Raw genomic sequence first — 27,286 nt, 5'->3', positions numbered from 1 at the left:
CAGTGGAGCAATAACTTCAATACTTTGCTTCATTCCTTAATTTCCTGTTCTGAGCAGGCAAATTTATATGTTCTTTGCCAATACAGCAAGCCACAAAGAGGACTGAGGTTTTTATCTGCCTCCCAAGATTGCAGAGGGTACCAGGTTTAATTCCTGCTTTGATATGTCGCAAAATGTCACAAGTGATTTTTTCATTAGCTGAGGTTCCGTTGTTGAGTTTGCCTCAGTGTAGCAAACTGTTTAAATAGATGCTTAACTCGATACACAGTGGCATTTTGATGCATTTTTTAATGTTTGCTGAATTAAGATACTTACAGCTCAGAAGCTCTTAGGATTTTTAAAACAAAAAGCATCTGATTAATAGAATATGCTTACAATAGGGGGGGAAATATCTATTGATTGGCAACACAAAGATATCTTTCGTAAAAGTAGTTGAAATATCTTTGTGATTTTAAATACAAATAGTCCTGGCTGACAATCTGTCTGACAAGGCTGTGTATAAAAAGCTCCTCTGTAAGCTGCCAGCACCGAGGTATTGTTGTGGCTTCTGCTTTTCTCTTAGCCAGGAGGAAAAATGTGATGGGAAAATGTTTGAGGAGGAGGAGAAATTACCAGTGGTCTGAGGGAAGAAGAATGCCATTTAAACAGAGATGATCATCTTAGGAAAATGTATTGAGTCACTGAATAACCTATTAGGATAAGTGGAAACTCCATTGATTAAGCCACTGGGAAACAAAGGCCAATTTAACTCATATTAGAATCTAGTCTATTTCTCTCTTATGCAAGACATGGAAGATACTTTAAACTATCCTCAAATTCCCTAATATATGAAATTATCTATCGTGTTACGTTCATCTTAGTATCAAAAGCATAGTGGATTTTTTCTACTTCTTTCTCAATTGCTGGCATACTGAAACAAATACAGTTTTTCCTTTGATTTTCCAATTATACTTTTAAAATTACTAGCGTAAGTCTCTTGGAAGCTGGAAATTCACTGTTTACCTGATAAAAGCAGCAGCTGTCACAGCTGTGCCTGGTTCCCATACAGTACCAAGCTGAAGCACCTCTCTTCAATCCATGAAAAGCTGTTCTGAAGAAAAGGGATTATTGCAGAGCCTGTATCAATCAGGTTGCAGTGATGCAGGGGAGATGCAGTTAATAACCCAGTGAGAACTACGGAGAGGCTGCTCCACTCATTTCCTATGAGCCCCTAAAGAGCTGAGAAACACAGCTTTGTCCCGGTGACCTGAGCTGCATACAAATCACCTCTCTGGGAAAATCAGAGCTCTTCCTTGGGCCATCTCACAGCTGAGGCTTCCAAGCTTGCTTCTCTTCCATTGTCTTTGAGGACAAAAATAAGTGTGGTGAGACAGAATATTCTGTTAGCATCCAAAAAGTGTGATTAATTAGACCAGTTACTTATGAGATTCATATTGCTTAAGCCAATGGGGAATCTGAAATTTTTGAGTTGTAGAGAACATAATAAAAAGAAGTAGAGATTTCTTTCCCTTTCTGAAAGGAGGAACAGATTTTGTTTATATAATTGAGCAAATTCTTAAAAAGAATACCCAGCAGCATGCTTTTATAAAATTAATCATGGAATCCTGGAGTGGTTTTGATTGGAAGGGGCCTGAAAGATGTCCTGGTTACAGCCCCCTACCATGGGCAGGGACACCTTCCACTAGACCAGGTTGCTCCAAGCCCCATCAACCTGGCCTTGAACACTTCCAGGGATGGGGCATCCACAGCTTCCCTGGGCAACCTGTGCCAGGGCCTCAGCACCCTGCACATAATGCCTAGCTGTTATATATCATTGTCTGTTGTTAGTTTTTAAAGTGCATTATAAAAATGGGAAATGAAGGCACAAGAGAGATCACAACAACTTGAAGAGTGTTGCTCATCAGGTCACCATAATATTTGATCATCTGAGTTATAAAAAATTTGATCATTTGGTTATAAAAATAGCAATATAATTAGAGTAATAAAATTTTGGACAATTTGGATTAGGATAATATGAGACAATAAAAACAAAGAGTTACGGACATCCAGGTACCTTTTTCTGGGCAAAATAAGCCCGAAAAAGGACACCCATTAACAGAGGATTAACCCTTAAAAGCAACAGCCTGTTGCATATTCATACACCTCATACATGATGCATAAATTCCGTTCAAACACAAGATTCTGTATGGTCAGTGTCAATTCCTTCCTATGAATCCTGACGGCGTCTCCTATCCTGAGCGAGGCGGGAAGTTTGTTTCTCCTGATAATGGGGCAATAAATTCTCTTTCTCTGAAAGATTTAGGTGTGCTGTGGCTGCTATCTCGTTGCAAGTCCTTTCTTTTAAAAAAGTATCTTACATAGCATAGTTTCTATTTTAACATTTTTATAACCTATGTTTAAGACACTACTTAAGAAATTAATACAGCATAACTTTCTAACATAACGCATATAATATTCATTTTAATATTTGCGAAAGCCAATCATAAAATACGCATTTTTCACAGGTGGTTGCTCTTCTTGGGGGAACAGAAACACCCGGAGCGGCTGTGACGGGGCTGTAGGTGCGGAATTTATTCCCTTATTGGTCCCTACAAGCGCTTCGCTGCAACCCCGCGCGCCACCTGCATCCGTTTCAAGTTAGAAAACTGCAGATAGCCCAATGGCGTTGGGGTGATGTTCTTCCCTGCCATATTTCGTTCCAGGAGTGGTGGCCAGCTGTTATTTCCTAGACTTCTGCGGTACGCGGCTGCGTTCGAACCGCCCTAGCGCGCCCCAGCCCGGCAGAGAACGCGCAACGTGTTTTGTCCCTTCCGGCTGCCCGTACCCGCCCGCCGAGCCACGGCGGGACGGTGGGCGCTGCTTCCTACGCATTAACACCGAGAGAACTATCGTTCCCAGCATGCTCCTCGTCAATGCGCATGCTCATTGTTCATTCGAGCGTCCATCTTGGCACCCGTTTCCTCCAGCTCCTCACGGCAGAGGGGCGGCAGAGACTACAATTCCTAGCGTACCTCGGGGCGCCCGCGCATGCGTAGCGCTCCCGTCCGCCATCTTGGCCCGAGTAAACGCCGTCGCCGCCGCCACTAAACAAACCCGAGCCCGGCAGTGGCGAGCGGCGGGGGGGAGGGGTGCGGCTGCTGCGGAGCCTTCGATGTGCTGGGCACGGCCGGGCAGGTGGGTCCTGCTCCCCGCCACACCTGGGGCGGTCCGCCTCAGGGAGAGGGGCAGCTCCGTTTCCGGGACGGCGGGGACCCGCCGCCCCCTTACGGGCCCAGGGCAGCGCCCCGGCCGATGCCGGGAAGCAGCGCCAGCCGCCGCCCGCTCCCTCTCTCTCTTTCCCCGATCCCGGCGGGAACGCAGCGCCACTGGCTCCGGCCAGTCCCCAGGGCCCAGGGCCGGGCAGGGCGGGCGGGGATGCCCGGGTGGCGGCTGCCTTCGGGCGTCCTTGTAGGAGACCCTCCCCCCTTCCGAGCCCACGCTGGAAGCTGCGACGGCGTCGGGGCTTTTGTTCCCGGTGCCCAGCCCTCCCCACCCCCGCTCCTTGCCCGGCCCAAGCCCCGCTTGCCCAACTCGCCTCCGGCTGCTCTTTTCCCTTTATTATCCTCGTCGCATCGCGGAGATGCGCCCTCTCTCCCCGCCACCCACGAAATCTCGCTTCGTTGGGATCCAGGGGTTCCCGTGTTTGGCTGATTTTTTGGGGGAGGGGGCTGGTGTTGGTATGTGGAGAGCAAATTTTCACACATCATGTTTTTGCTATCCTGTCATATAATATATGCTGGCGCAAAACGCGTTCTCCGGGGGGAAGGGGAGCGTGCGGTTCGCTGGAAGAATTCTTTTAATAGGTACTCTGCATAAAGAGAGGGAGGAGACTTAAACATCATTTCGGAGAGCGTTTCAGCCTGAAAAAAATAGGCTTCAGAAGGAGATAGGACACTGTAAAAAGGCTTGTGTGATGCATTTGAGCTAGAGAGCATAGGAAGTGCATGCTCTTGTGAAACTGCCGAATTCCTTCATGCCACTACAAAGATTGTGGCGGGGATGGGAGCGAATGTGTCGGTGGAGTTGTGAGCAGGCTAAGGAGTTCACATTAATCGGCTTGGGAAATCAATAAATGATGGGCTTGAGCGTTTATATTCCTTTTGCAGCGAGGCTGAGCTCTGTGGGAGCACAGACACAAGGGAAGGATGCCTGTGGTGTGGCCTACTCTTCTGGACCTCAGTAGGGATGAGTGCAAGAGGATCCTTCGCAAACTGGGTACAGTAAGATACAATTTGTGGGTCTGTATTTTGCCCTTTTAAGATTTGCCTTCATGCTGCTTGCATGAAATATTTTAATATGTCTACAGGCAACTTGCAAGTAATCTCCTGTGTTTTCCATGTGTCATTGGTTTGACAGCCCTGGCTTAAAGTTATGTTTGGCTGACACTCTCAGCCCTGGCAAAATGAGTAGAGAAGAATTGTTTTGATGTGGTTGAATCTCTCCTGGATGTCCTAGATGCTGTGTTGCAGGGCTGTGATTTTCTGTCACTATTAACATGCAGCAAAATTTTCAAAGAGAACCTTTGGGGTTGGTTTTTTTTCCCCCAGTTCTGTATTAGACACCTTTTTGTACCCCCAGAAAGCATAGTGGAATCCTGGTTTAATTGTCCCTGTAGGGATGACTCAAGTATTGAAGTTATTATTGTGAAGACATAAAACAGGATTTAAAAAAATGCTATTTGTGATTTGCAGTTACACAGGTTGTCAGGGAAGTGGGAAAATGATGTCCTCACTCAACAGCCATAACCACAGGAATCTTTTTCATTGTTTCAAATGTAGCTCAGTATTTGAGGCCCCTCCCCAAGACACTGGAAGATATTTTTGTGCTCTGTCCTTGTAGATCTAAGTGTATGAGAGAGATGCTTCTGTGTTTTGGAAAGTACTAAAACATTTGCTCTTTCCTCACTTAGCTGCTTTTGGCTACTGCAGGGGAGAGAATCCTTTGTTAGACCTTTGCTCTGATCCAGCATAGTTGGTTTTGAGTTCTTACGGCTGAATTTGTGTAATTAAGGGTTTGGAGTTTCGCCAGTTAAATGATACTGGATGAGAAAAGAAAAAAGCCTTATATTTTTCAGTTTCTTCTGAGGACCATAATCTAGGAGATGATGTCAAGAAGAAAGTTGAGGCTCCCTCTAACTTCCTGTGACTGTCAAGTGACAGCTTTTTGTGTTCTCATTTTGTTTGACTGCTAAGAGATGGTGTGCTGTATTTCTTAACTGTACCAAGGTTCTCATACATGGTGGAGCCATCCACTTTATTTTTTGAGAGTTGAGAATTTATTTTCCCTCCCTTTGCCCTTTTTATTTAATTTGTTGGCAATGTGGGGTATGCATGCTGTTGGAACAGTGATACATGTTGCACGCAAGGTTGCAACAAGCTGTAGTGTCTGTTAAAGTGACAACCCTAAGTCTTAAACAAGGCTCAAGAAGTACAGAAACTAGGAGAAAGCTCAGAGTGCCAAAAGCTTTTGACCAGATTTGTGCTACTAAGTTTCATTAACGTAGCTGTGCTGGCTGGAAGCCTGGAAAAAAAACTTTCACCCGAGCTAACAGTGGTGTGCTGGCAGAACCTTGCTGGTGCAGCTGAGCCAAGCAGAACTGCAGCTACACATCCTTCCATGACATAACCTACGCTGAAAGAAAGGGAAAAATAATTCAAAAATAATAATTTTTGTTTTGCTGGCATGAGCTGTGTCCCCACAAGGGGGCCCTGCCTCTGTGGGCTGAGAGGAGGCACACCGCGGGACTGGGGGTGAAGGAGCACAGGCAGTGGCAGCAGTAGCTGTGTGACAGTCACATGCAGCAATAGCCATCTACTTTAGAGGGTCCTGCTTTTCCAGCTCACAGCCCAACATCTAATTTGGCTAATGGCACAGCAGTAGTGGGAATGCTCTGTAAAGAGTGAAGCAGGGATGTAGGTGAGGCTGAAATGCATCTTGAGGAATGCAGGACCTGGTGTTGGTTGTGGTTTATTACTGAACGAGGTGATGATTGTAGCACCTAACACTAGCAATAATGATATTTACTTGCCAAACCCATTTTAGCTAGTTCATGTGTTTTGTGTTGCTGCATAAACACAAAAGGGAGGAAGTTACAGCTGTTCTGTAATCCTTGCTAGCTTCCAAAAGACCAGAATGTGCATTTTTACAGCTATAGTGTAGAGGCTCTTTATTTATAATGCAAAAAGAAAAAAAAGTCTGCCCTCGATAAATAATTATATGGTTGCATCTGAGAATTACTTTGAGTTGTTAACAGAGGAAAATAATAAGTATCATGAATATTGTACCATGGTTGTCTAAATAAATATTGATATTAGTAATAACCATTGCATTAATTAGTGAATGTTTTATAACTGAAGCTGTAAATGCTTCTGTAGGTCACTCAGCATCCCTGTGCAGGCTGCATAGTTAACAAAAATTACTCTGCTTTTTTGTTTTATCTGCTTAATTGGGACAGGAGAGCAGAACTTCTTTTCAGCACAATTCCTTGATTTCATTTGGAAATTAGCTCTTTGGAATCCTAAACAGAAACTTTTCAGAAAAGCGTCAGTCTTTTTTTTTTGGCAGCAAATTTCAGCAATGTTAGGTTTTGGCCTGCACCTTTTATTCTTGGTTTTGGGTAACTGGGATCTGTCGTGGGGTTGTTTGGGTTGGCTGCTGAAATGGAAGTGTCAAATGAAAGGCACCTGTGTAAGGATCAAGAGAATTTTTGTTTCGGGTTTCCCTAAAGAGTCTGAAGCTGAGAATAGCGAGTCATTCTTTGCCAAATTAGCAGGATTCATTGTTTGCATTAGATGTATCCTCACCCTGGCTAGTAGGAAAAATTTCAAAAATATCAGTAGCCTTTTACGTTTTGATTTTTTTAAAGTGCTGTTGACATGACATCTCAGTCACCTAGAATTACACATTTCTGGTAAATCAGCGCTGTATTTTTGTGAGTTAGTCTTTGTGGTAGTTCTATGTTTAAGAATAGCTGGATTGTTTACTTTGTGTTGAGCAGGTTTAATTCATTGTGTTGAGTTTCTTTCAGATTCAAGCAGTTGTACCATATCAAGTAAATAGGCAAAAAAGATTATGATGATCGTATTTAACAAACTAGAGCTGATGTTCTCCATGCTGATTAGGGAAAGGCATTCCAAGAAAACCAGTTGCTCTTTTGATAGTGTATTTTTATCTCAAGCCAAGCTTTTCCATAGAACTCATAATAATGATACGTGTGAAGAGAATTCTGAACTACTCTCCAAACAATTTCTTCAAGCTTTTTTGCCTGAATTGTCAGGTCAGAGAGAGCTTGACACATTCATTTGGGTTTGTAAACTGGATAATCCTCTGTGATGAGACAGTTGTTTCATAGAAATGTTTTATGCTGCAGAGTAATTGACTGAGAGTTCCAAATCATCAATCTCTTTTGAAATAGCACTAAATAATTGAAAGACATGTTACACTTAATGATTTTGAAAATTATTAGAATGCTGTCAGTAATATGAAAAACAATATTTTTTCCCCTTTGCTGTGAGCATTAAATGGAAATATTATTCACTCTAATTCTTCAGAGCTGGAGGCCTATGCAGGTGTCATCAGTGCCTTACGTGCACAGGGAGACCTTACAAAAGAGAAGAAGGATCTTCTTGGAGAACTCTCTAAAGTGCTTAGGTAAACCTGATCTTTTCAAACTAAGAACTATGACCTGTTTTCTTTTAAGGTGTTACATGCTTTTTCTTTCACTGGGATCACAACGTAAATCCAAATTTGGAGAAGTAATTCTCCATGTTGCCAAGGTTTCATTCCTGTTCTCCTTGGAGTTTTTAATTAGGAAAACAACCATCCTTCAGTGGTAGAAGCCTTACTGGTTCGTTGGTACTTTTTGGGATACTGAGTGTTAAAAGGGTTACAGCCAGGTTGTGAATGTACACTGGCTTGGGGTTTTGTCTAGGTAGAACTCCTAGGTCTTTGAACCCAAGGTACCTCAAGAAAGAATGCTGTGTGTCCTATGTGAACTTTTCTGCCTTATCCTTTAAATGTATTGATCTCATTAGGAGGTTGGATTCTAGCTGTTTTTCAAGGATACCCTTTGAACAGTAATGTTCTTTTCATTCTTCAGTAATATTTTTGAGCAATAATACGATAATCTCTCTGTGACAGCAAGGGTTAAGTGACAGTCTCTTAAGTGTAAGTGCTGTCCCCTTTCTTCTCTTAGATAAATTATTCATAAGTTTAATTTTAGCTGGAATTTTTAGATGAATGCTAATATTCTCCTCTGATTAAAATACACTTGTTTTTTTAATAGTATTTCAACAGAGCGACATCGTGCCGAAGTTCGGAGAGCAGTAAATGATGAACGATTAACAACAATTGCACACAAGTAAGTTCCAAGTAACTTTGTCACTGATTTGCAAAAGTACCTTTTGGGAAATCCATTATGCCTTAACTGAATGGTAGAATTTTGAGGATTGATGGTGGTTTAAAGAACCAGTAGTTAAAACACTGTATGGATGAAGATATACAAGGACCTAAACAGTTATTTACTTTTACATTGTACCATTACATTTTGGATCCAAGGCTATCCCATTCACTGTGCAAGTGCAATGTAAGAAACAGTTTTTTGGCATGGAGACCATTCTGTAAGATAGACCAGAATAAACAGAGAATGGAGAAAATACAGATACTCCTAAGTAGGATGAACATATTTGCTTTTGTTTGTTTCTTTGTTTTGCTTTTAGTTTTATTTTAATCAGTTTGGAAAGGCTGTATTAAGAAGAAAGAGAAAACTACATAAGAAAGACAAAGAGAGGAAGAGAGGTGGCAGATTAGTGTAAAACAGAGTATCAGCATAGAAAGGAAAAAATGATCAGAGTAGAAAAAGCTGCAGCAAGCTGATGACATCAGTGTCCACCACTCTCAGCGATGCAGCTGCTGTGCTGGCATCAGCTGGGCTGGTTCCTCCTTGCATTTGCTTTCACAAGCTCCCCATGATTTTGAGAGGTGGAGGAGCAGTAGGCCAGGTAGCTTTGTATTTTTGGTAATTACTTAATAGTCTTACTGTTAAGGACTGTCTTTAAACAGAGCTGCATTGTGTCTGTATATTTTTCTTATTCTGTGTTACAGCTGTTGAATTTTTTATGTTTGACTGTTGTAGCTTTGGTGTTGTGAAGAGGAAAGAAAGGAAATAATATGAATAGCAGGACACTTGGAGTTAGCAATTGTTTGATCCAAGTCTAGTCAAAATCAGCAAACTGGTTTAGTGCTGTGGAAAGACTTTAAGTTTTAATTTTCAAGTTTAAAGATTTAGAAGTATGCTGTTCACCAAACAAAACCCACCAACGTCCTTACACCCCTTTAAATAAATGGGGGGGAATAGTGAAAAGCATGTAGTTATCAAATAAGGATTCTTTTCCTGAATCAAGTTTTCCTTTTAGGTAGTACTTCTAGTCTTAGCATTTTGCAAAGCATGAATAGTTTGTCCTGAGGTCTTGCACTTCAATGAAATATTATCATCCAGACAAGGTGCAGTTTTGAAGTGCTGATTTTCTTTATTTTTCCTATGGTGATTCCTTATGAGTGATGGTTGGTAATATAGTATTTGACTTACATAATTCTCTTAACTCATTAGGAAAGCTACTTTGCTACCTTTTGTACCCTTTATTTTTTGTTTTTAAAATGTATCTTTTCCTTAGCTTATGTAGCTCTCTTTATACAATATGCATATGTATGAGACATGCTGAAGCATACCAAGATTTAATAACAGAGCAGATACTCTGCATTTTACAAACTACTTTGTAGTAGCTCTTGCTGCAATTTGCTTGAAATATTTCATGTGAGAAGTTATCTTTTAGAATATATTAATACATTAAATGGGTTGATTTGCTTAAAAACATCACAGCATTGAAAAATAATTTGCCATTTTGGTTTTGCTGATTTGACAAATGACTCATGTAAAACAGTCAAAAATATTTCTCCATCTAGATAAGAATGGTGTTTTTATGAAACATTCTAGTGTGGGTGTAAGTACTGAGATTAAGAGCAAACTAGAGCAGAAGACAGCTTTCTGTTCAGAAAGATGCTGAGGGTGCATTTAAATCATCTCATGTTGAGGGTGCATTTAAATCATCTCATGTTCTGTCACCTTGTTTGGGACTACTTTTACAAGCATCAGAAACTCTTCTGTTCAGGTAAAACAAAATTTGCCTTAGAAACTGAGAGTTTTTTCCCTGTAACATAATCCATTTCAATAGTATTTTATGATATCTGTTTGGTTTCTTGGTATTTTCATAAGCCAGAAGTAGAGAGTACAGCAACTGAATAGTAGCTAACCTAATGTAGGAGGTTTGAGTATGGCATTCACACACCTCTGGCCCTTGAACAGCTCTGTAAAGCAAAACAACAAAAGAAGAGTCAACTCTTCAATTTAAAACGGGAAGGGTATTATATCAAGTGACAAAAATGGAAGGGCTTTCATGAAATAAAGAAAGTTGAGTATTAGTGCTCTAGTATGTCTTAAACTGCCTTTTACACTTGCACTATTGAAAAGAAATGTACTCGAAAGCCAAAATACTTAGAGAGTATGCATTTCTGTTTAGTATGTCCGGACCAAACAGCTCTTCTGAGTGGTCCATAGAAGGTCGTCGGCTGGTGCCGCTGATGCCACGGCTCGTGCCACAAACAGCTTTCACTGTCACCGCCAACGCTGTTGCCAACGCAGCCATCCAGCACAATGCGTCTCTGCCAGTTCCTGCAGAAACTGGAAACAAGGAAGGTGAGAGAAAGATGGAGCTCTGCTTCAATCTATGGGAATGTAAAAACAACGTCACAATAGAAACTGGTGTCTTAGATTTTAAGTGTTAAATATTAAAGATATTTTTTTGAGGCTGGTTGGACGGGACTTGGAGCAACTCAGTCTAGTGGAAGGTGTCCCTGCTGATGGCAGGGGGTTGGAACTAGGTAGCTTCAAAGTTCCTTCCAACCCAAACCATTCTATGAACCTATTAAAAAAAATCCAAATCTTTCTTACCAAACATTATTCACAGAAATATAAAATATCTCTTTTTTTAAAGATACCTTTGTGGTATCTGCAGCATTAATCTGACTGCTTTGTATTATTGACACTAGCAACTGAAATATAAAGAGTCCAGTTTGTCAGGAAATGACATTCACTGATTAACTTCTTCAGCTCTGTAAACTTTAAAAACTTGGACTAATGGCTAGATTTTGTAAAGCTCTGTAAGTGATGAAAGCTGTTTCAGAATGTTTTGTTTTAAGAGTGCAAGTAGGTTTTGGTTAAAATCAAGAAAATACAACTTGGGGTTTTTTCCTTCAGATTAAATGTACTATGGGAACAAGTAAAAAGGTTGCTTTCTGCTTTTCCTGTGCTTTCTAAATAATGGTAGTACACATTCCAACTAGCTTGGCTCAGCAGGCTTGAATTAGGCTTCATACAACTGGGGAATGTGTAGCACTTCTTGAAACAAGCTGTTTTACCCTGGTATTGTGAGAAGTACTGCATCATTGTGTTATTACTTAAAAGCAGTGGTTTAAAAAAGCTTATTAGCACAATCAGTTCTTCACTACTGAACGAATATTTTGGTTTTTTCAACTGATGTACTGTTGAGACAATAACACTTTTCTGTCAGTTACTTGTCTAGATGTGATCACTTATAGAAAAGCAAAAAGATCAACATATTGAATTAGTGCTAAAAGTAAAAATAACAAATTATAAAGTAAAGCAAAGATCAATACAAAATTTTCACGTTGGCAGCACAGATTTTTGGGGATGGGAGGACAGGAGTTTAGATTTTTGTGTTGTCTTTGAAGACCATTAATCTCATGGCCATGCTTAGCTCAAACTGGGCAATATTCCACAGTAACAGGAATGCAGAGGCAAAACCACAGATAGTAAACCCAGTAAGTCTTTGGCTTCCATTTCAGTTGTAAAAATAGTGATAGAATAATGGGATTCTGCACTTCAGTTATATGGAAGGTGTCTTTTCTCCTCTTCAGTGGTGGTTTGCTATTCCTACACAAGTACCACTTCAACCCCAACATCTACCCCTGTTCCAAGTGGCAGTGTAGCGACAGTGAAGTCCCCCAGACCTGCCAGTCCAGCCTCCAATGTAGTCGTCTTGCCAAGTGGAAGTACTGTTTACGTCAAAAGTAAGTGATACTAGCACCTGATTAACAAAAGGGAAAGAAAGGGAGAACATGGCTGAGGCATAGACCAAATTAAACACTCCAGCATTGGGCAAGTCATTTCAGGCCTTTGTGCCTTCGTTTAGTCTAGAGAGTGAATTTATTGCTTCCCTTTTTCAGATAAATAGTGTTCAGGATAAATCCACTCACTGCAAAATGCTGCAAGGACGACAAGTGAAAAATAGTTTGAAAATTAAATATAGACATTTCTGTATATCAGTGAATTTCTGATCCATCTTTTTGAGAACTATGCATAGTAGTCACTTAGTTGAATTAGAAAAGGTCCCTCTTTTCCACTTTCACAGTTGACATAGAATTTTTTTATTTTTGGATGTGGTTTGGCAGGGGTTTATGCTTACATACAGTGTCTGCCATTTTGTGATTTACCTGGAAGTCAGTCTTAGTGAAGCTTGTGTTCCTTGGCAGCTGCAAAAACTTCTTACAAATTCTTACCAGAGACCCATCTTCATATAATTAAATCTGGAAATTCAGGACATAGAATCTAGAAACAGTCTTTTTTCTTCAGAGGGTGTATGTGTCCCCATCTTTGTTTGGCTAGCAAGTCAGCTAGTTCTAAAAGCAGATTATGTTCTCATATATATGCCCTCATCATGGGTAGTTTTATTTTACTATTAAAATGTTTCCTTCAGTTCTTACTTGATTCTATCAAAACAACAAGTAAAGATTAATAGTAGATAAATGCTATTTTTATGCTTGCTCTGTATACCTTTAATATTTAAAAATATTTAATTATTAAAAATTATTATCTTTATGCTATATCTGTACATCTGTATAAGCTTCTAGCTAATCAGAAATGCCACTTAGTACATAAATTTAATGTTACTTGCAAAAAAACCCTTGTTAATGGCTCTGTCAACGCATGAAACCCTTTCCATTGAGTTTTCATTTTTCTGATCTATGCACTAATCACTTGGGTTTAGTTTGAAGATTCAGGGGAAAACATTCTTAACATCTTAAAATTTTAATGTAGGCTTTATTGAATTACTACATGATAATGAATATCAAATAAGTCTAGGCACATGATACAGGGATGATAATTTTCATTGTCTGTCCCTAGATTTAATTTTTTTCGCCCTACTTCATGTGCTTTGTTCTGTTGTTATTGTTTTTATTCTTTTTTTTTTAAGGAATTGTCTGTCTTTCAGAGTATGTGACACCAGTCGCATTGATTTTAACAAACCTGCTTAGGAGCAAATTTGGGAGATCTGAGTTACAGTCAGGACTTTGCCACTGGTCTGTGGTGTAACCTCTTCCAAGTCACACTCTGATTGAGCCATTAACCTTTCCATGACTCTTCCTTACTTATCAAGTGTGAGTTACAGTCAAAGCTGTATTACCTTTTAGCTAAATGTCAGTGGAAAACCTTGTATAGCAATTTCTAACATGAAATGATAAGAATAATATTCTTGCAAAACCCCAGGAGTGAAAATAGGAGGTGAAATGAGCTGTACTTAACATAAAATAATGCTCTGCTAGTTTAATGTTAATTTCTGATGTCTTGATGGATTGGTTGATGGGGTTTTTTGTGGATGAGGACCACAAACAAAGTTTTCTCTATTTCTTGGTGCCCCACCAAAATAACAACTGTGTCCTAACATGCTAGCTGCATGTGGATTTTGGATTTAAATGGATTCTGAGATTTTTAAATGACTGTGCACATTCAATATGATTAATGCAGTCATAGTTACAAGTTTCTATAGTGCACTCACAGTAATACTTAGAAGCTTGTCCATAATAAACCTTAAAGTTATGTAATCAAACCTCTGCTTTATAGAAGGAGATCACCACTAGGCTTATTCAGGGGCGTAGGGTAAATTATTGATTAGAATATTTTGATTGATTGAGAATAGGATATAATATATTGATTTGAAATCTGGTTTTATAGATCCACACTTCACTTGTACTGCTACAGCCAACTAAAGCTACATTTTTGAAGTTTGCTTCTCTTCCCTAGTTCATTTTGCTGTCTCTGTAGATACAGTTGTCAGCCTTTGGACAGGTACCTGCAAATGAGCTGCTACTCCTGCTGAGAGAGAATACCATTTTTCTACAATTGCCTGTTGTGGTGCTGGGCAGTTTCTTGTCCATGTTAGGTCTTGGATCTTCACATTTTGAATGCCAGAATATTAATTCTAATTAGAGATTGGCCATAATTAGATCTTGGCCCTTACTAGAGATTGACGGCCAACCAAGTTTGCTTTGATCACCAGCAAGACTGCTTTTTGCTGTGGTGGTGTTCTTGTCTTTAAGCTCCATGCACATGGAACAAGATTTTCAATCATCTTTTGCATAGGCAAGATTGTATCTGTTCAGCTTCTCCTTGATTGTTTTTCTTTTTAAACGGTTTGACACAGGTTAGCATGGTAAACATAAATAACAGGATTGCAGATTTGTCAAGATTGGAAGGGACCTTTAAGATCATCTAGTCCAAGCATCAGCCCAGCACCATCATAGTCACCCCTAAACTACATCCCCAAGTGTCTCATTCAGATACCTCCTGAACACTTCCAGACTGTTGTCTCCCCAGGCAACTTATTCCAATGCCTGACTACTCTTCCAGTGAGGTTTTTGGTTTTTTTCTAATACCTACTCTGGACCTCCCCTGGCACAATTTAATGCTATTTCCTCTTGTCCTCTCACTTGTTACCTGGGAGAAGAGCCCAACCCCCATCTGGCTACATCCTCCTGTCAGGGAGTTGTTGAGAGCAAGAATGTCCTCCCATAACCTCCTTTTCTCCAGTCTGAGTCCCCCAGCTTCCTCAGGTGCTCCTGCTGCTCCAGACCCTTCCCCAGCTCTGTTCCCTTCTCTGGAAGCGCTCCAGCACCTCAGTGTCTCTCTTGTCAGGCAGTGCCCAGAAGTGACCCCAGGACTGGAGGTACTTCAGCAGTTCCCAGCATAGGGAATGGTCACTGCCCTGGTCCTGCTGCCACACCAGTGCTGATACAGCCCAGGTGCCATTGTCCTTGCCCACCTGGGCACAGCTGGCTCATATCCAGACAGCTTTGGCCAGCATTCCCACGTCCCTTCCTGCCTTGCCACCCTTAAGCCACTGTGCCCCCAGCCTGTAGCTCTGCATGAGATGGCTGTGGTCCAAGGGCAGGACCTGGCACTTGGCCTTGCTGAACCTCAGCCCATGGATTCAGATTGTTCAGATCCCTTCTGTAGAGCCTTCCTGCCTTCAATGCTACCGAGTAGCTGTGAGAGGTTTGCAAAGTCACTGACCTGTGTGTGCTGGTGTTCACAGGGGTCCCAGGACGAGAGAAGAGACAAGAATCTTGACTCCATCTTTCAGAAGGCTGATTTATTATTTTATGATAAGATATTATATTTAAACTATACTAAAAGAATAGAAGAGAGGATTTCATCAGAAGGCTAGCAAGGAATAGAAAAGAATGGGATGATAATAAAATCTTGTGACTGACCAGAGAGTCCGAGACAGCTGGACTGTGATTGGCCATTAATTAAAAACAATCACATGAGACCAATCAAAGATGCACCTGTTGCATTCCACAGCAGAAGATAATTATTGTTTTTCTTTTCCTCTGAGGCTTCTCAGGAGAAAAGATCCTAGCAAAACGATTTTTCATAAAATGTCTGTGACACCTGTGCCTTTCCGTAATTTATGAATCTGTTGCCTACTTTGGCAAGTTTCATTTGGATTTAAGATCCATTAATCACACTGTTATCCTTTCCTGAGCTAAATATTGCAGCAGATTTTTTTTTCTATGTGTGTAGTATATGATTGTGAGGAAGAAAGAACTCTTTTTGAACCTGGACTTCTTTTGTTTTTCATTATTGTGTGCTAGGTGCCGTTTTATATCTGTTGCACAAAATGCACCAAAGAAGGCAAAAGCTGATGAAGTGAGGCTCGACCTTCATAGTTAAACTATATAATGAAAGAAAGAATTATATCTCAAGATGCTGTATTAAGGTGAAAGGCAGAAGGGTACTGTAAGGGTAAATAAGACACGAAAGTAGGTGCAAAGCTGAAGTCTAAGGAAGCTATAGGAGGATAAACTTCGATAGTCCAGTTGCTGTAAACAAAATCACCACCAAAAAAAAACCCCTGAAGTAGTGTAAAAGTTTAAACTAAAATGTGTGTGGCATGATCCCAATCCCCTTGTGTGTGTAGCTTCTAGTCAAACTTCTGTAGACAGAATGAAAGCCTTGTATGGGCTCTTATGTTCTTTTAATCTCTCAGACTGAATGAAGTAACCCAGTAACTGAGTCGCTTGGGATTTTGGGTGATTTGTCCCCGATTCATGGCACTGAGTGTGGCCCATATCAAGGACTAAGAGCATCTGAGGTGTGATACAACTTAGTTGTGACCATAAGATGTAATTTATCCTTTATTTCTTTTTATCTTACTTGAAAGAGGGTGTAAGACTCAAAGAGGATGTAGTGTTTCAGAAGGCACTGAGATCTGCAGACAGGGGAAACACAATTTAGAGAGAGTGTTTCTTTTCCAGGTGTCAGCTGCTCAGATGATGATGAAAAGCCCCGCAAAAGACGGCGAACGAATTCTTCTAGTTCTTCCCCTGTTCTCCTGAAAGAAGTTCCGAAGGCAGTGACTCCTGTCACTAAAACTATCACAGTGCCTGTAAGTGGGAGCCCCAAAATGAGTAATATAATGCAGAGCATTGCCAACTCCTTACCACCACACATGTCGCCTGTGAAAATAACCTTCACTAAGCCCTCAACACAGACAACAAACACCACAACACAGAAGGTATGTGGGGGAAGCTGCCAAATGTTCCTTTATTCTGGTTTTATCAATGAATAAGATGTGATGTTTGACTCTTCCTTTCTGTGATCTGACTAGCTGTTTTTTAAGGATTGCGCTTGGGATAAGGTAATCCCTCTTTAAAACAAGCAAAGGGAAAACCAAACTCTTGTATGAATTTAGTTCACCTGTGTGTGAAAGGACCTGGATTGACAGCCGTGGAGACTGAAGCCCTCTTTTTATCCACAGAACAGGTACAGCACAGGCAGCGGGAGTGCAAGCTTCCCCCAGACTGCCCCACCAATGTGCCTCAACCCTGACCTGAAGGGACCACTTCTAGGGATGAGAGGGGATTCAGTCTCCATGCTCATTCAATTCTTGGCCTGTCTGGTGAGACTGCCAACAAGGTTACCAGTTAGTACCATTTGTGGTGTTGGGTTTTGTGATATGGACACTAGTCCACTGAGAACTGGATCACATAGGCCACTGAACAGCCTTCAGATGGTAACAACTGTTGGTCAAAGGTAATCTTTCTTATTTCTATTTTCCTTATTTATAATTACTCTTTGCAGTAGTAGAATTCCAGGAGAGGTGGCATGGGCTTTCCCTTGCCAAGTCTTTTATCTAGAGACTAGTGTTTTGGGATCTATAATGCTTATTCTTGGAGCTGGTCAAAGTCCAGGGGTTTTATTTTCCTTTCAGTACTAGTGTGCCATTTCTCATTCTACATTAACAGTGTTACAGTGGTCAAAATCAGTTGCATTATTTCAGCTGAGTGTGCTTAGCTTTCACCACAATGCGAAGTGCAGAAAAGGTTTTCCTTGTTTAAATTTTGTACTGGACTTAGATTAAGTGCCTAATGTATGGCATGACTATATTACCACTTCAGTTGTGTCTATTTTTCTATTTTTAAGATTAAAAAAAAGGAATGTTTCAGACCAAGTTCATTCTTGGTGCAGTTAAGTACAGCAGACTTTAGGGAGACATAGGGTCTCTGTGGAATTAATTTTGCCTCAATACCAACAGACTTATGCTAGGCTGGCCACTAACAAGCTTTTTTTTTCCAACAGTGAGAGTCTGACTATTAAGCTCAAACATTTGCATTTGTCCTACTAGTCTTCTCAATTGCTTTATGACTCTCTTCGGATCACCAGAGTTCCCGTGTCTTGATTTTTGGAAACTTTAAAACCAAGTAATGTGCAATAAAGATATTAGCTTTCTGACCTCTTCCCACTCCAGGGAAGATGCTTTCATTTGATTCACTCTTCTTTAACAGTGTCCTTAATCAAATTTCATCCCTGAATACATGAGTGTATTAGAGAAATCCATGTGTGAGCATAAACCATCAAATTAAATTCAGTGCAGCAAGTCCACAGCTACTGCAGGGCTTCACCTATCCATCCTGTTGCATATTAGGGTTATAATTAGTGCAGGAATAATTTTCTGCCTTAAACATCTGTAGGGTTGTATTAAGTATGGGTGTGTTATATCATGGAAGTTAAAGATGAAGTGTACCAAGTCTCCAGAAGAGTGGACTGTTGATAGGACCTTTCCTGCAGTTATGCCTCTCCACTTGTTCTGACATGGAAATTTGAGAGGTCACTTTGCATTCTTGTTATTTGACTGTCTTACTAATCTGCAGCGACAGGAAAATCAGTGCTTGTTTTGTTAGCTAGAGTAGTGTTTGTATCTGAACTTGTCACAGTGCCCTCTTTTGTTGGATTTAGATATGCCAAAAAATATAACTGGATGATTTTGCTGGGAGAAATCCCCTTTAGTAGTTTTAAATTAAAAGTCAGTTTTGTTCTTTCATATCGAACAGGACATTTCCAATTTGAGTGTAATTTGTTAGAAGTGAATGAAATTCTTTATTTCTGCATGCCACCTCTTTGAATTGTTTCGACATTTTAGTAGGTTGGAGGAAGAGCTGTCATAACAACTAAAATGTCACAGCTCCAGTTTCTGGGTTCTCTTGTAATAAAGTCACCTGTGTAGGACATGGAAGGAATCTAGCTAGTGAAGTTTCTGGCAGTTATAATAACCTTATTTTTTCAGGGAGTAAGTTTTGACATCTCTCAAAATAGAGCTGACAGGACTAAATTCAGTACATGTTGGGAATTAGATTTTACTGTAACAACTAGAACCATTAACAACAAAATTACCACCTTGATTTGTTTGTGTGTGTGTGTGTGTGTACGTTTAAAGTCAGGCAGTTTCTCTGCTGTAAAACATGGGATGCAGTTTTGGTACCCATGATGAGATTATTTGGATCATTTCAACATATATGAAGAATAGTATTTCAGAAATACAGTGGTTGTGATTTGAACTTTAAAACTTACCTTTTTACCTGGATTTTATGTTTTCTGGATATACTTCATGCATGTGAAAATAACCTTCACTAAGCCCTCAACATAGACAACAAACACCACAACACAGAAGGTACTGAACTTTGCTCTGCTCTGTTAATTTTGAAAGATGAGATAGAATAGACAGACACAAACCTGCTTAGTCACAGTATAGCAGTCACTGTTGAACTGTAATGCTTTAAAGGCTTTATTCCTTCCTTGATTAAATAAAGTATTTTTAAATGATAATCATGGACTTAAGGAAATGCAGTTGTCTACAGGAGTTGTGATTATGCCCAGTTTCATTGTACATATCTGTATTAGTTTTGATGCTGAACTTGCCCTGTTTAGTATAGTTCATATTCACTCTAACCTATAATTTGCCTTTTTAATCTGCAAGTTGTCCTTTGACTGTGTTCCTAAACTAGTTAGTCTGGGTGGAATGGAGCTGACCCTAAACTTCAGACAGTTGGAAGTATTCCTAGTGTAAAACTGACAGTTTAAGAAACAGGATGAAAGTCCAGAGGCATATCATAGAATCCTTTCACTTCCAATTCTCACACTAGAACAAGCTGTGTCATGTTTAGCTCATCTGCATGGTTGTAGCCTAAGAGCAATTTGAGAAAGGTGTTTTAATTAAATCAAAATCAGGCAGAATGCAACAATAGGACTGATGCAGAGAAAATGTTCTCACTGGAGAATGCAACCAAGTAGAAAAGCAGCAGAATGTGGAAACCTTGTCCTTCAGACACGGATTAGTTGTGGTCAACCTGCTATAGCTTGTAGGGTAGTAAGGTTTTGATTTTCCTCAGATCAAGATATTAAAGATTTATCTGAGCAGCAGAGACCATCAAACTAAGAGCTTGGGCAAAAGGAGAGGCCAAATCAGCCATATTGGTGAAATTTGCTGCTTTTATTCCATCCATGTGGCTATTTCCCTTTTATTTATTTTTTCTTTTCTTATTTTTCTTTAAGCAAGTTATAAACTTGTAATCTCTTGATGCTTGATTTGTTGCTTAAATCTGTTTCTGGTGCCATTATCGTATTATTTCTTTATCAGGCAAGGTTTCAGTAGTGCTTGGCTAGCAACATAACACTTTGTGTGAGCTGACACAGGTTTTCTTTGCCCCTTTTGTGCCTTCTTTTTCTATTGGATTTTGTTACATTGAATCATTAATAAGTTTAAATTTTCAAGGTTTTAATAACAAATATTTCTTGGGACAACAGCATTATTAAAGTAATTTCTCAATATTCTTGCATGATAAGTTGAAAATGTTGTATTTTTGTGCTTCTTTTTCTATTTTAACTATGTAAGTACAAGGAGGGACATATAAGTTGAACAAAAAGGATTTTTTAATGTAAACAGTACCCATATTCAATACTTAATAAATGTTTAGTTTCCTAGGTGAGTTGCACAAGGACAGACTTCTTCCAATGCTGTCATGAATTCTGTGTTTTTCTATGTCAGATCAGATTCATGGAGTTGTAGTTGTAACTTTGCACTGGGGTGGTGTTTATTCTCTTCAGACAAATCTGAAATAATTTCTTGCTATTGAGAGCACTAAGTAAAGCAGAAATTGCTTCAAACCTACAGCATTTTTCTTTCACTGATGAAATATTATTTACAGCCTTGTGGATCAAAAGCATTTCTCATTACTGACTCAGCAAGTGCTTGTTAATTGTTAAAGAAAAAAAAAATCTATTTTCTCTCGTTGCTGTTTCTTGATATTTTTGCAAGGTTTGGAAGAGTAACACTTAAAACTTGCTGGAAATCCATTCAATTTCTCTTAAAATGGGTTTCAAGCTTCCTGGCCCAGTTTAATGAAGTCAAGTTCATTCCTGTCTGTTTGCCTTCAGACATGAGATAATTTTACTTTATTCAATAGTAATTGTTTTGCTTAAAAATCCTAATTTTAAGGAACTGTTTATCACCACTTCTTCAAAATAGTTGAAACTTTTCTTGTGAGCAAATGTGATTGACAGTTTTAAAAGCTCTCAATAAACATGTATCCCTAAAACTAAATAGACAGACATGTTACTGAAATATAGACACAAGGAACAAATGAATTTCTTCTTGTTTTTTTTTTTTTTTTCTTTTTTTAGGTCATAATAGTAACCACCTCTCCAAGCTCAACTTTTGTACCCAACATCCTTTCCAAGTCCCACAACTATGCAGCAGTTACAAAACTTGTCCCAACATCAGTCATTGCCTCAACTACTCAAAAGCAGCCCGTGGTTATCACTGCTTCCCAGTCCTCTGTGGGCAGCAGCAGCAGCAGCTGCTCCACTCCCTCCTGCACTGCAAATACCATTGCTGTGACTGCTGTAGTGTCATCCACACCGTCAGTGGTTATGTCAACAGTAGCACAAGGTATGGCAATTCTCTTATCAAGGCTCTTTCACAGAGGAATTGGACTTTGCTTTGAGAATAGCATTGGGGAGATGCACTTTTTGTTTACATATGAGTAAAGCACAGGCCATGTGAAAGAAATCTGCTGAGGAAACTGATCCAAGAGGCTTCACAAAAGTTCTTGTTGAACTGTTTTCCTCTGTACTTCAATAGTTAATGCGCAGATCCTCTTTTTAAAGAGGATGTGATGCAGTGGTGTGACCTAGCTCTAAAACAATATGACCTCAAAATGACTGGCTTCAAGAACTTTGTCTGGTGCATAGAAAAATGTACATTTTCAAGGTGATTGCATCTTTAAAAGCTCAATTTACAAAAACATGTGAAGTTAACGTCAAGTAAATACAACTTATTAACATGCCCAGATGACAATTCTGAAAGGTAGAAGTGTTTACACCTTTTTATCAGTATCTTTTATCAGCATGCCAGTTTTAAAGTTCTTTATAATTAAGACCTGAGTGGGCCTGATTAAAATTCTTAGGTTTCTGATTTCAAATTCCAACTGTGTATGCTAGCTTGACTGTTTCAGCTTCACAGCCACCAGCTAGCATTTAAAAGGGAAGCTGTGAATGAATGAATGAATGAATGAATGAATGAATGAATGAATGAATGAATGAGTCTTAGTGAGCAGCACTTGAAAGAAAAACTGCCTGACAATTACAAGTGTCACATCACAATTTTTCCTGGTCTGTATTTTCCATTCTTGCTCCATTCCACAAAACATTGGATTGCCATATCAAGGCTGAGGAGGTATTTTCCTTCCCTATTGCTTATATTGATATAATCAGATGTTAATCTGTAGAGCAGAAGGGCTCACAGCAGGCTTTCATATTGTTTGAACTGTTGATTCTTAGTTGGGTTTGATCATGGAGGAGGCTTTAATTCTAAAGTACATTAGGTGGAGTATCTCTCCACCAGTTTTTTTTCCAAGACTGTCAGTGGCATTGCAGAAGATGCTGGTGAAAAGTTGTGTGACATGAACTGGTAATATCTTCAAATGTAAAGTTAAACTCATGAATGAAAAGAGCTGCCCAAGGAACTAGTGTAGTCACCTTAAATGATGCAGTGAGAAAAGGGTTGCTTATTTAGATTGCCAAAATTGTATCTTTACTATGATTTCAGTCATTATCACTGCCATCTGTTTCTGTTTTCCACTGCAACTGGGATTTAGTTAAAAAATTACTTCATAAGATATGGACTTATTGTCTGTTTTGGTGTTTATGGATGTGGAGTTTACAATTATATACAAAGTCAGATTTTGCTGTAAATGCTGTGACAGCTATGTAAGGGAATGACAGAAATCAGTAATAAGATTTATTTGGGAACTTTGTCTTTCCATCGTACTGCAGACTTCTTTTAATTACTTTTGCTTATAAGATCACCTAACCTAACAGCCCAAAACAGGTTGCCCACAGTTTTATAATTTACATACAATCACTTGATTTTTTTTTTAATTCCAAACAACTCTTTAGCTAGCACATACTCCCTTCCAATGAGGATGGGTTTGATATTTGACATTGTCCTAATGCCAACTTCTTGCAATTGTGATTTTAGAATCATTGAATCACAGAATATTTTGGGTTGAAAGGGACCTTAAAGATCTAGTTCCAGCCCCTCTGCCAGGGGCTAAAACACCTTCCACTAAACTAGATTGTTATAAATATTTATAAATACAAATATATCTATATCTATATTTAAAATACTTTCTCTATAGGTATTTTGCTATCTTGAAGCTTAAAGATGAGACTTTGAAAATATTATTGAATTATGGGTATTACAAAAGGTGCAGAAATAAACTGGGTTTGTGGTCTTTCCATTAGCTGCTGTTCTGCTGCCACATTGAAAATCTGTATGAAGCTCCATTGCCTCCTAACAGAGCACTTCTGCTACATGGGAGCTTTATTTCCTTACATATATCAATGTATTTTTCAGTAGTAAAGATAATTGAAATGTAAGATTATTTTAGAAATTATAGTATTTTTCTTTCTCATTGCACTGGTGAATCTTAAACCCTTTACTCTTTCACAGGTGTATCTACATCAGCAGTTAAAGTTGCCTCTACCAGACTACCTTCCCCGAAAGGTCTGGTTGGGAATCCGACTCAGATCTTAGCACAGTTTCCCAAACAGCATCAGCAGTCTCCCAAACAGCAGCTGCACCAAGTCCAGCAGGCCCAACAGCAGCAGCAGCAATCGCAGCAATCGCAGCAGCAGCTGGTGCCGTGTTCTGCAGCCCAGCAGCAGCCACAGCAGTCTCAGCTGCCAGCTGGCATCAAGCCCACCATTCAGATCAAACAGGAATCAGGTAGTTGGAGTTGATCTTGGGTCACGTTGATGAGGTCTGGCTGCAACTCAGGAAAGCAGGGCAGAATTCTGCCCCAAGATGTTTATGGGGGAGTGGTCATGAAGGCATGATCTCTTGAGTAGAGGATTTGGCTTCAAACATGAATATAAGTAGATAGTGAAGGATGTTTTAATGTTTTCAAATAAGAGTAATTAAAGAATTTGGTTCTTTCACTCTTCTTGTTTGGTTCAGGTATTACAGACTATGCTTTAGGTATATATGTTTTTATCTTAGAGGTTGAGAGGTATGTAAATAACTTCAAAAATAATGTGATGGGCAACCTAAAACACACCAGTTTTCTGAAGATCCAAGAGTTGTTCAACTATATCACCTGGAAAAAGAAGTTACTCCATGTTTTAATTATTTTCTTTGGTCCAGAAATCAAAACGTACTTTTGAGGTACTTGTCAAAACAAATAATTAGATCTGGAAGTTAGACTGGATTCTTTTTGTGATATTGATTCATTCAGCTGACTTTGGGCAAGTCATATTATCTTTCTTTCTTGGCTTCTCTCTGCTGTAGCACACAGTTTTTATCTCAGCAAGAAGTAGTAAGAAATAAAGTTTGCAAAGTTAACCAGTTGTCAAATAAGTGCTATAAAAGTGCAAAGTATTTTTATGTATATTAATATAAAATCAGTATTTTATTTTAATCCAGTCAGTAAAAATCTTACTTTATATCATACTATTTAGATCAAACAATGAAAATAGACCATGGAATGAAAAAATAAACAGCCCTACTCCTTTGATAAAACTACCTACTCCTGTCCTTTGATAAAACTACCTACTCCTGTCCTTTGATAAAACTACCTTTTGGATTATAGGACCATGCTAAGAAAAGTAATAGCTACTAATTAAGACATAAAAAAGGCTTCCAGCCACTGAACAATATCAATGTGAGCTTCATTTCCTCATCTTCTACAATGAATTTCAGCTCATTGTGCTTTTTAGTTAAAAGTTTCTTTGGAAATAGCATCTGATACCAATTCTTTCTGGAAGATGTGAATCAGTTTTCATGGAGACTTTACTTTTTATCCAGTTTGGATGATACAGAGACTTCAATTTCTCTTTCAGTTTGGAGCTTACTTGCTCTGTACTGCTTTTATAGTCAGTGTAGAGAGAAGAAAACCTCTCTGGAGGATGTTCCACATCTCAAGTGGACAAGACTTTTCACCTAGGAATACTTGTGTACAAACCTAAGTGCTTCATCTAGATGGGATTCATTCAGGCTGTATGTTCCATGGCATTTGGCCACCACAATGCCATGCATTTACCTCATCATGGAACAGATCATAAGATGCACATCTCCTGGATGTACTTTTGAACAGATGTTGTGAATCCACTGGTTTGCAACTGAGAAGTGAATCTGAGAAGTGAATCTCACAGAGGTACCATTCCCCAACATAAAATGAAGAGAAAGGGAGCAGAATCCTGGAGGTACTAAGGTGCCCTCATCCTTCATTCTTACTGATCTACTCATAGCTTAAGCCAAATTTCTTTGTGGCTTTAAGATGACCAGTAAATCAAGGGGAAAGTGAGCAGTTTACTTAAGTAACCTTCCCTAGCCAGTGTCACAGTTGCTTCCTTATAGTCACTAATACTCCTTGTACAGAAATGTTTTATAATTTATTCAGGATGGTAAAGTTTGTTTGGGCTTATGACACATTAGGATTTATAGACTGAATTGATGAAGAATTACTTTGCTTCTAGATGGTTCATAGTATATGAACCTATTCAGTCTTGGTTGTAACCTGTTGGCTCCTGGGAAAGTTCTGGTTTTTTGTATCATGTACCAGGAAAAATAAAAAATAACATCAACAAATCAGTGATGGAACGGACAGTGAAAGTAGCTAAGAACTGAAACAGGCACATGAAAGGCAAAGATGATGACTTTCTTGGTATTGCAAAACAAACAAAACCCAACTAAAACTAAGCAAAAAAAAACCCCAAAAAACCAAACTCAAAAAGTAAATAATTTTTTTCATTATCAAGAATATATGGGCTCAGAATTGAAGCCTTGTGGGGCTACTTGCCCACTAGGCCTTGGTCTGAGAAAGCATTTCAGAAAGTAACTTATCGTGCCTGTATTTTAACAGTGACCTTTCTCCTTTCCTAGGTGTTAAAATAATCACTCAACAGGTGCAGCCCAGTAAAATCCTTCCCAAACCAGTTACAGCGACCTTGCCCAGCAGTAGCAATTCACCCATTATGGTGGTTAGCAGTAATGGGACTATCATGACAACTAAACTGGTCACTACTCCCACTGGTAAGTTATGGCTCTGAGAAGGGAAGGGAGGGTAAATCCAGACATACAGGTGATCAAGCATGGTTTCCTAGGGTTAAAAAAAAAGGCACTTACCTCTTCTGAACAGTGGGCACAACAGCACATTCACAATCCTGTTGTTTTTTATTCTAGTTCAGGATTTTTTCACTGAGTGCTCTTTTATTCCACTGTTGGAATTGGTACACAAAAATACCAATGTTCCTTCCCCACTGGGTTTATTTTTAAGGAAGTTTTTATGCAATCTATACAGATACTTTGCACTTCTGTAGTACCTTATATTACATGATTTATACTGATTTAACTCAAGCAGACAGGTCAGCACCATTCCTGTTTTGCATAGATGGACTTCAAAAGAAATGTGACTTGCTCATAGTCCTGCAGTGAATTTATAAAAAGACCAGTAAATTAAAATTTAAGCTCCCAGTGTTTTTCTGAGCATCTGGTTGTATTTGTGTTTCTAATAGATAATAATGCAGACTGTTCTGATGGTAAACTTGCATGAGGAAAACTTAAAAGGTAGCTTTATCCTGGTTTTCAGAAAACTCTTCATTTCCTTATTTTTTTAGCATGGGCTGGGAATATTAGAACCATGAAATTGTTATGGTTGGAAAAGCCCTCTAAAATCATCAAGTCTGACCATTAACCCAGCACCACCGTGTTCACCACTAAAAACCTTGTCCCAAGTGCCACATCCACATGGCTTTTTGAATGCTTCCAGGGATGTTGATTCTACCACTTTCCTGGGCAGCTTGTTCCAATGTCTGACCACCCTACCCGTGAGCAATTTTTTCATAATATCCTACCTGAACCTCTCCTGGTGCAACTTGAGGCCATCTCCTCATGTCCTTAGCATAAACTAATGGTTAATACTCTGTTTATAACTTTTAAAGTAGCCCACAGGTACATTTTTGAGTGCATTAGAAAAAACAAATGTTTTGCAGTTT

The 27,286-nt window shown here is 39.4% G+C and overlaps 1 protein-coding gene across 10 annotated transcripts in view; it reads left to right on the top strand.

Moving 5' to 3' along the window:
* Positions 1–3,066: 3,066 nt before the first annotated feature.
* Positions 3,067–27,286, top strand: part of EMSY (EMSY transcriptional repressor, BRCA2 interacting) — a 42,065-nt gene continuing 17,845 nt past the window's right edge. For 5 of the 10 annotated variants that reach the window (XM_036381572.1, XM_036381556.1, XM_036381562.1 and 2 more), the window contains exons 1-10: positions 3,067–3,174; positions 4,146–4,254; positions 7,590–7,689; positions 8,324–8,398; positions 10,614–10,789; positions 12,031–12,183; positions 16,711–16,970; positions 21,413–21,680; positions 23,745–24,020; positions 26,175–26,324. In XM_036381572.1, the coding sequence (XP_036237465.1) occupies positions 4,185–4,254; positions 7,590–7,689; positions 8,324–8,398; positions 10,614–10,789; positions 12,031–12,183; positions 16,711–16,970; positions 21,413–21,680; positions 23,745–24,020; positions 26,175–26,324 (1,528 nt within the window). In that variant the 5' untranslated portion in view covers positions 3,067–3,174; positions 4,146–4,184. The remainder of the gene's footprint in view (positions 3,175–4,145; positions 4,255–7,589; positions 7,690–8,323; positions 8,399–10,613; positions 10,790–12,030; positions 12,184–16,710; positions 16,971–21,412; positions 21,681–23,744; positions 24,021–26,174; positions 26,325–27,286) is intronic. The other 5 variants (XM_036381609.1, XM_054518616.1, XM_036381600.1 and 2 more) reach the window with 3 other exon arrangements.

Source organism: Molothrus ater, chromosome 2 (genome assembly GCF_012460135.2).
Source record: "Molothrus ater isolate BHLD 08-10-18 breed brown headed cowbird chromosome 2, BPBGC_Mater_1.1, whole genome shotgun sequence".
Classification (NCBI taxonomy): Eukaryota; Metazoa; Chordata; class Aves; order Passeriformes; family Icteridae; genus Molothrus; species Molothrus ater.
The sequence above is the reverse complement of the archived record's forward strand: the minus strand, read 5'-3'. Positions and strand labels throughout refer to the sequence as shown.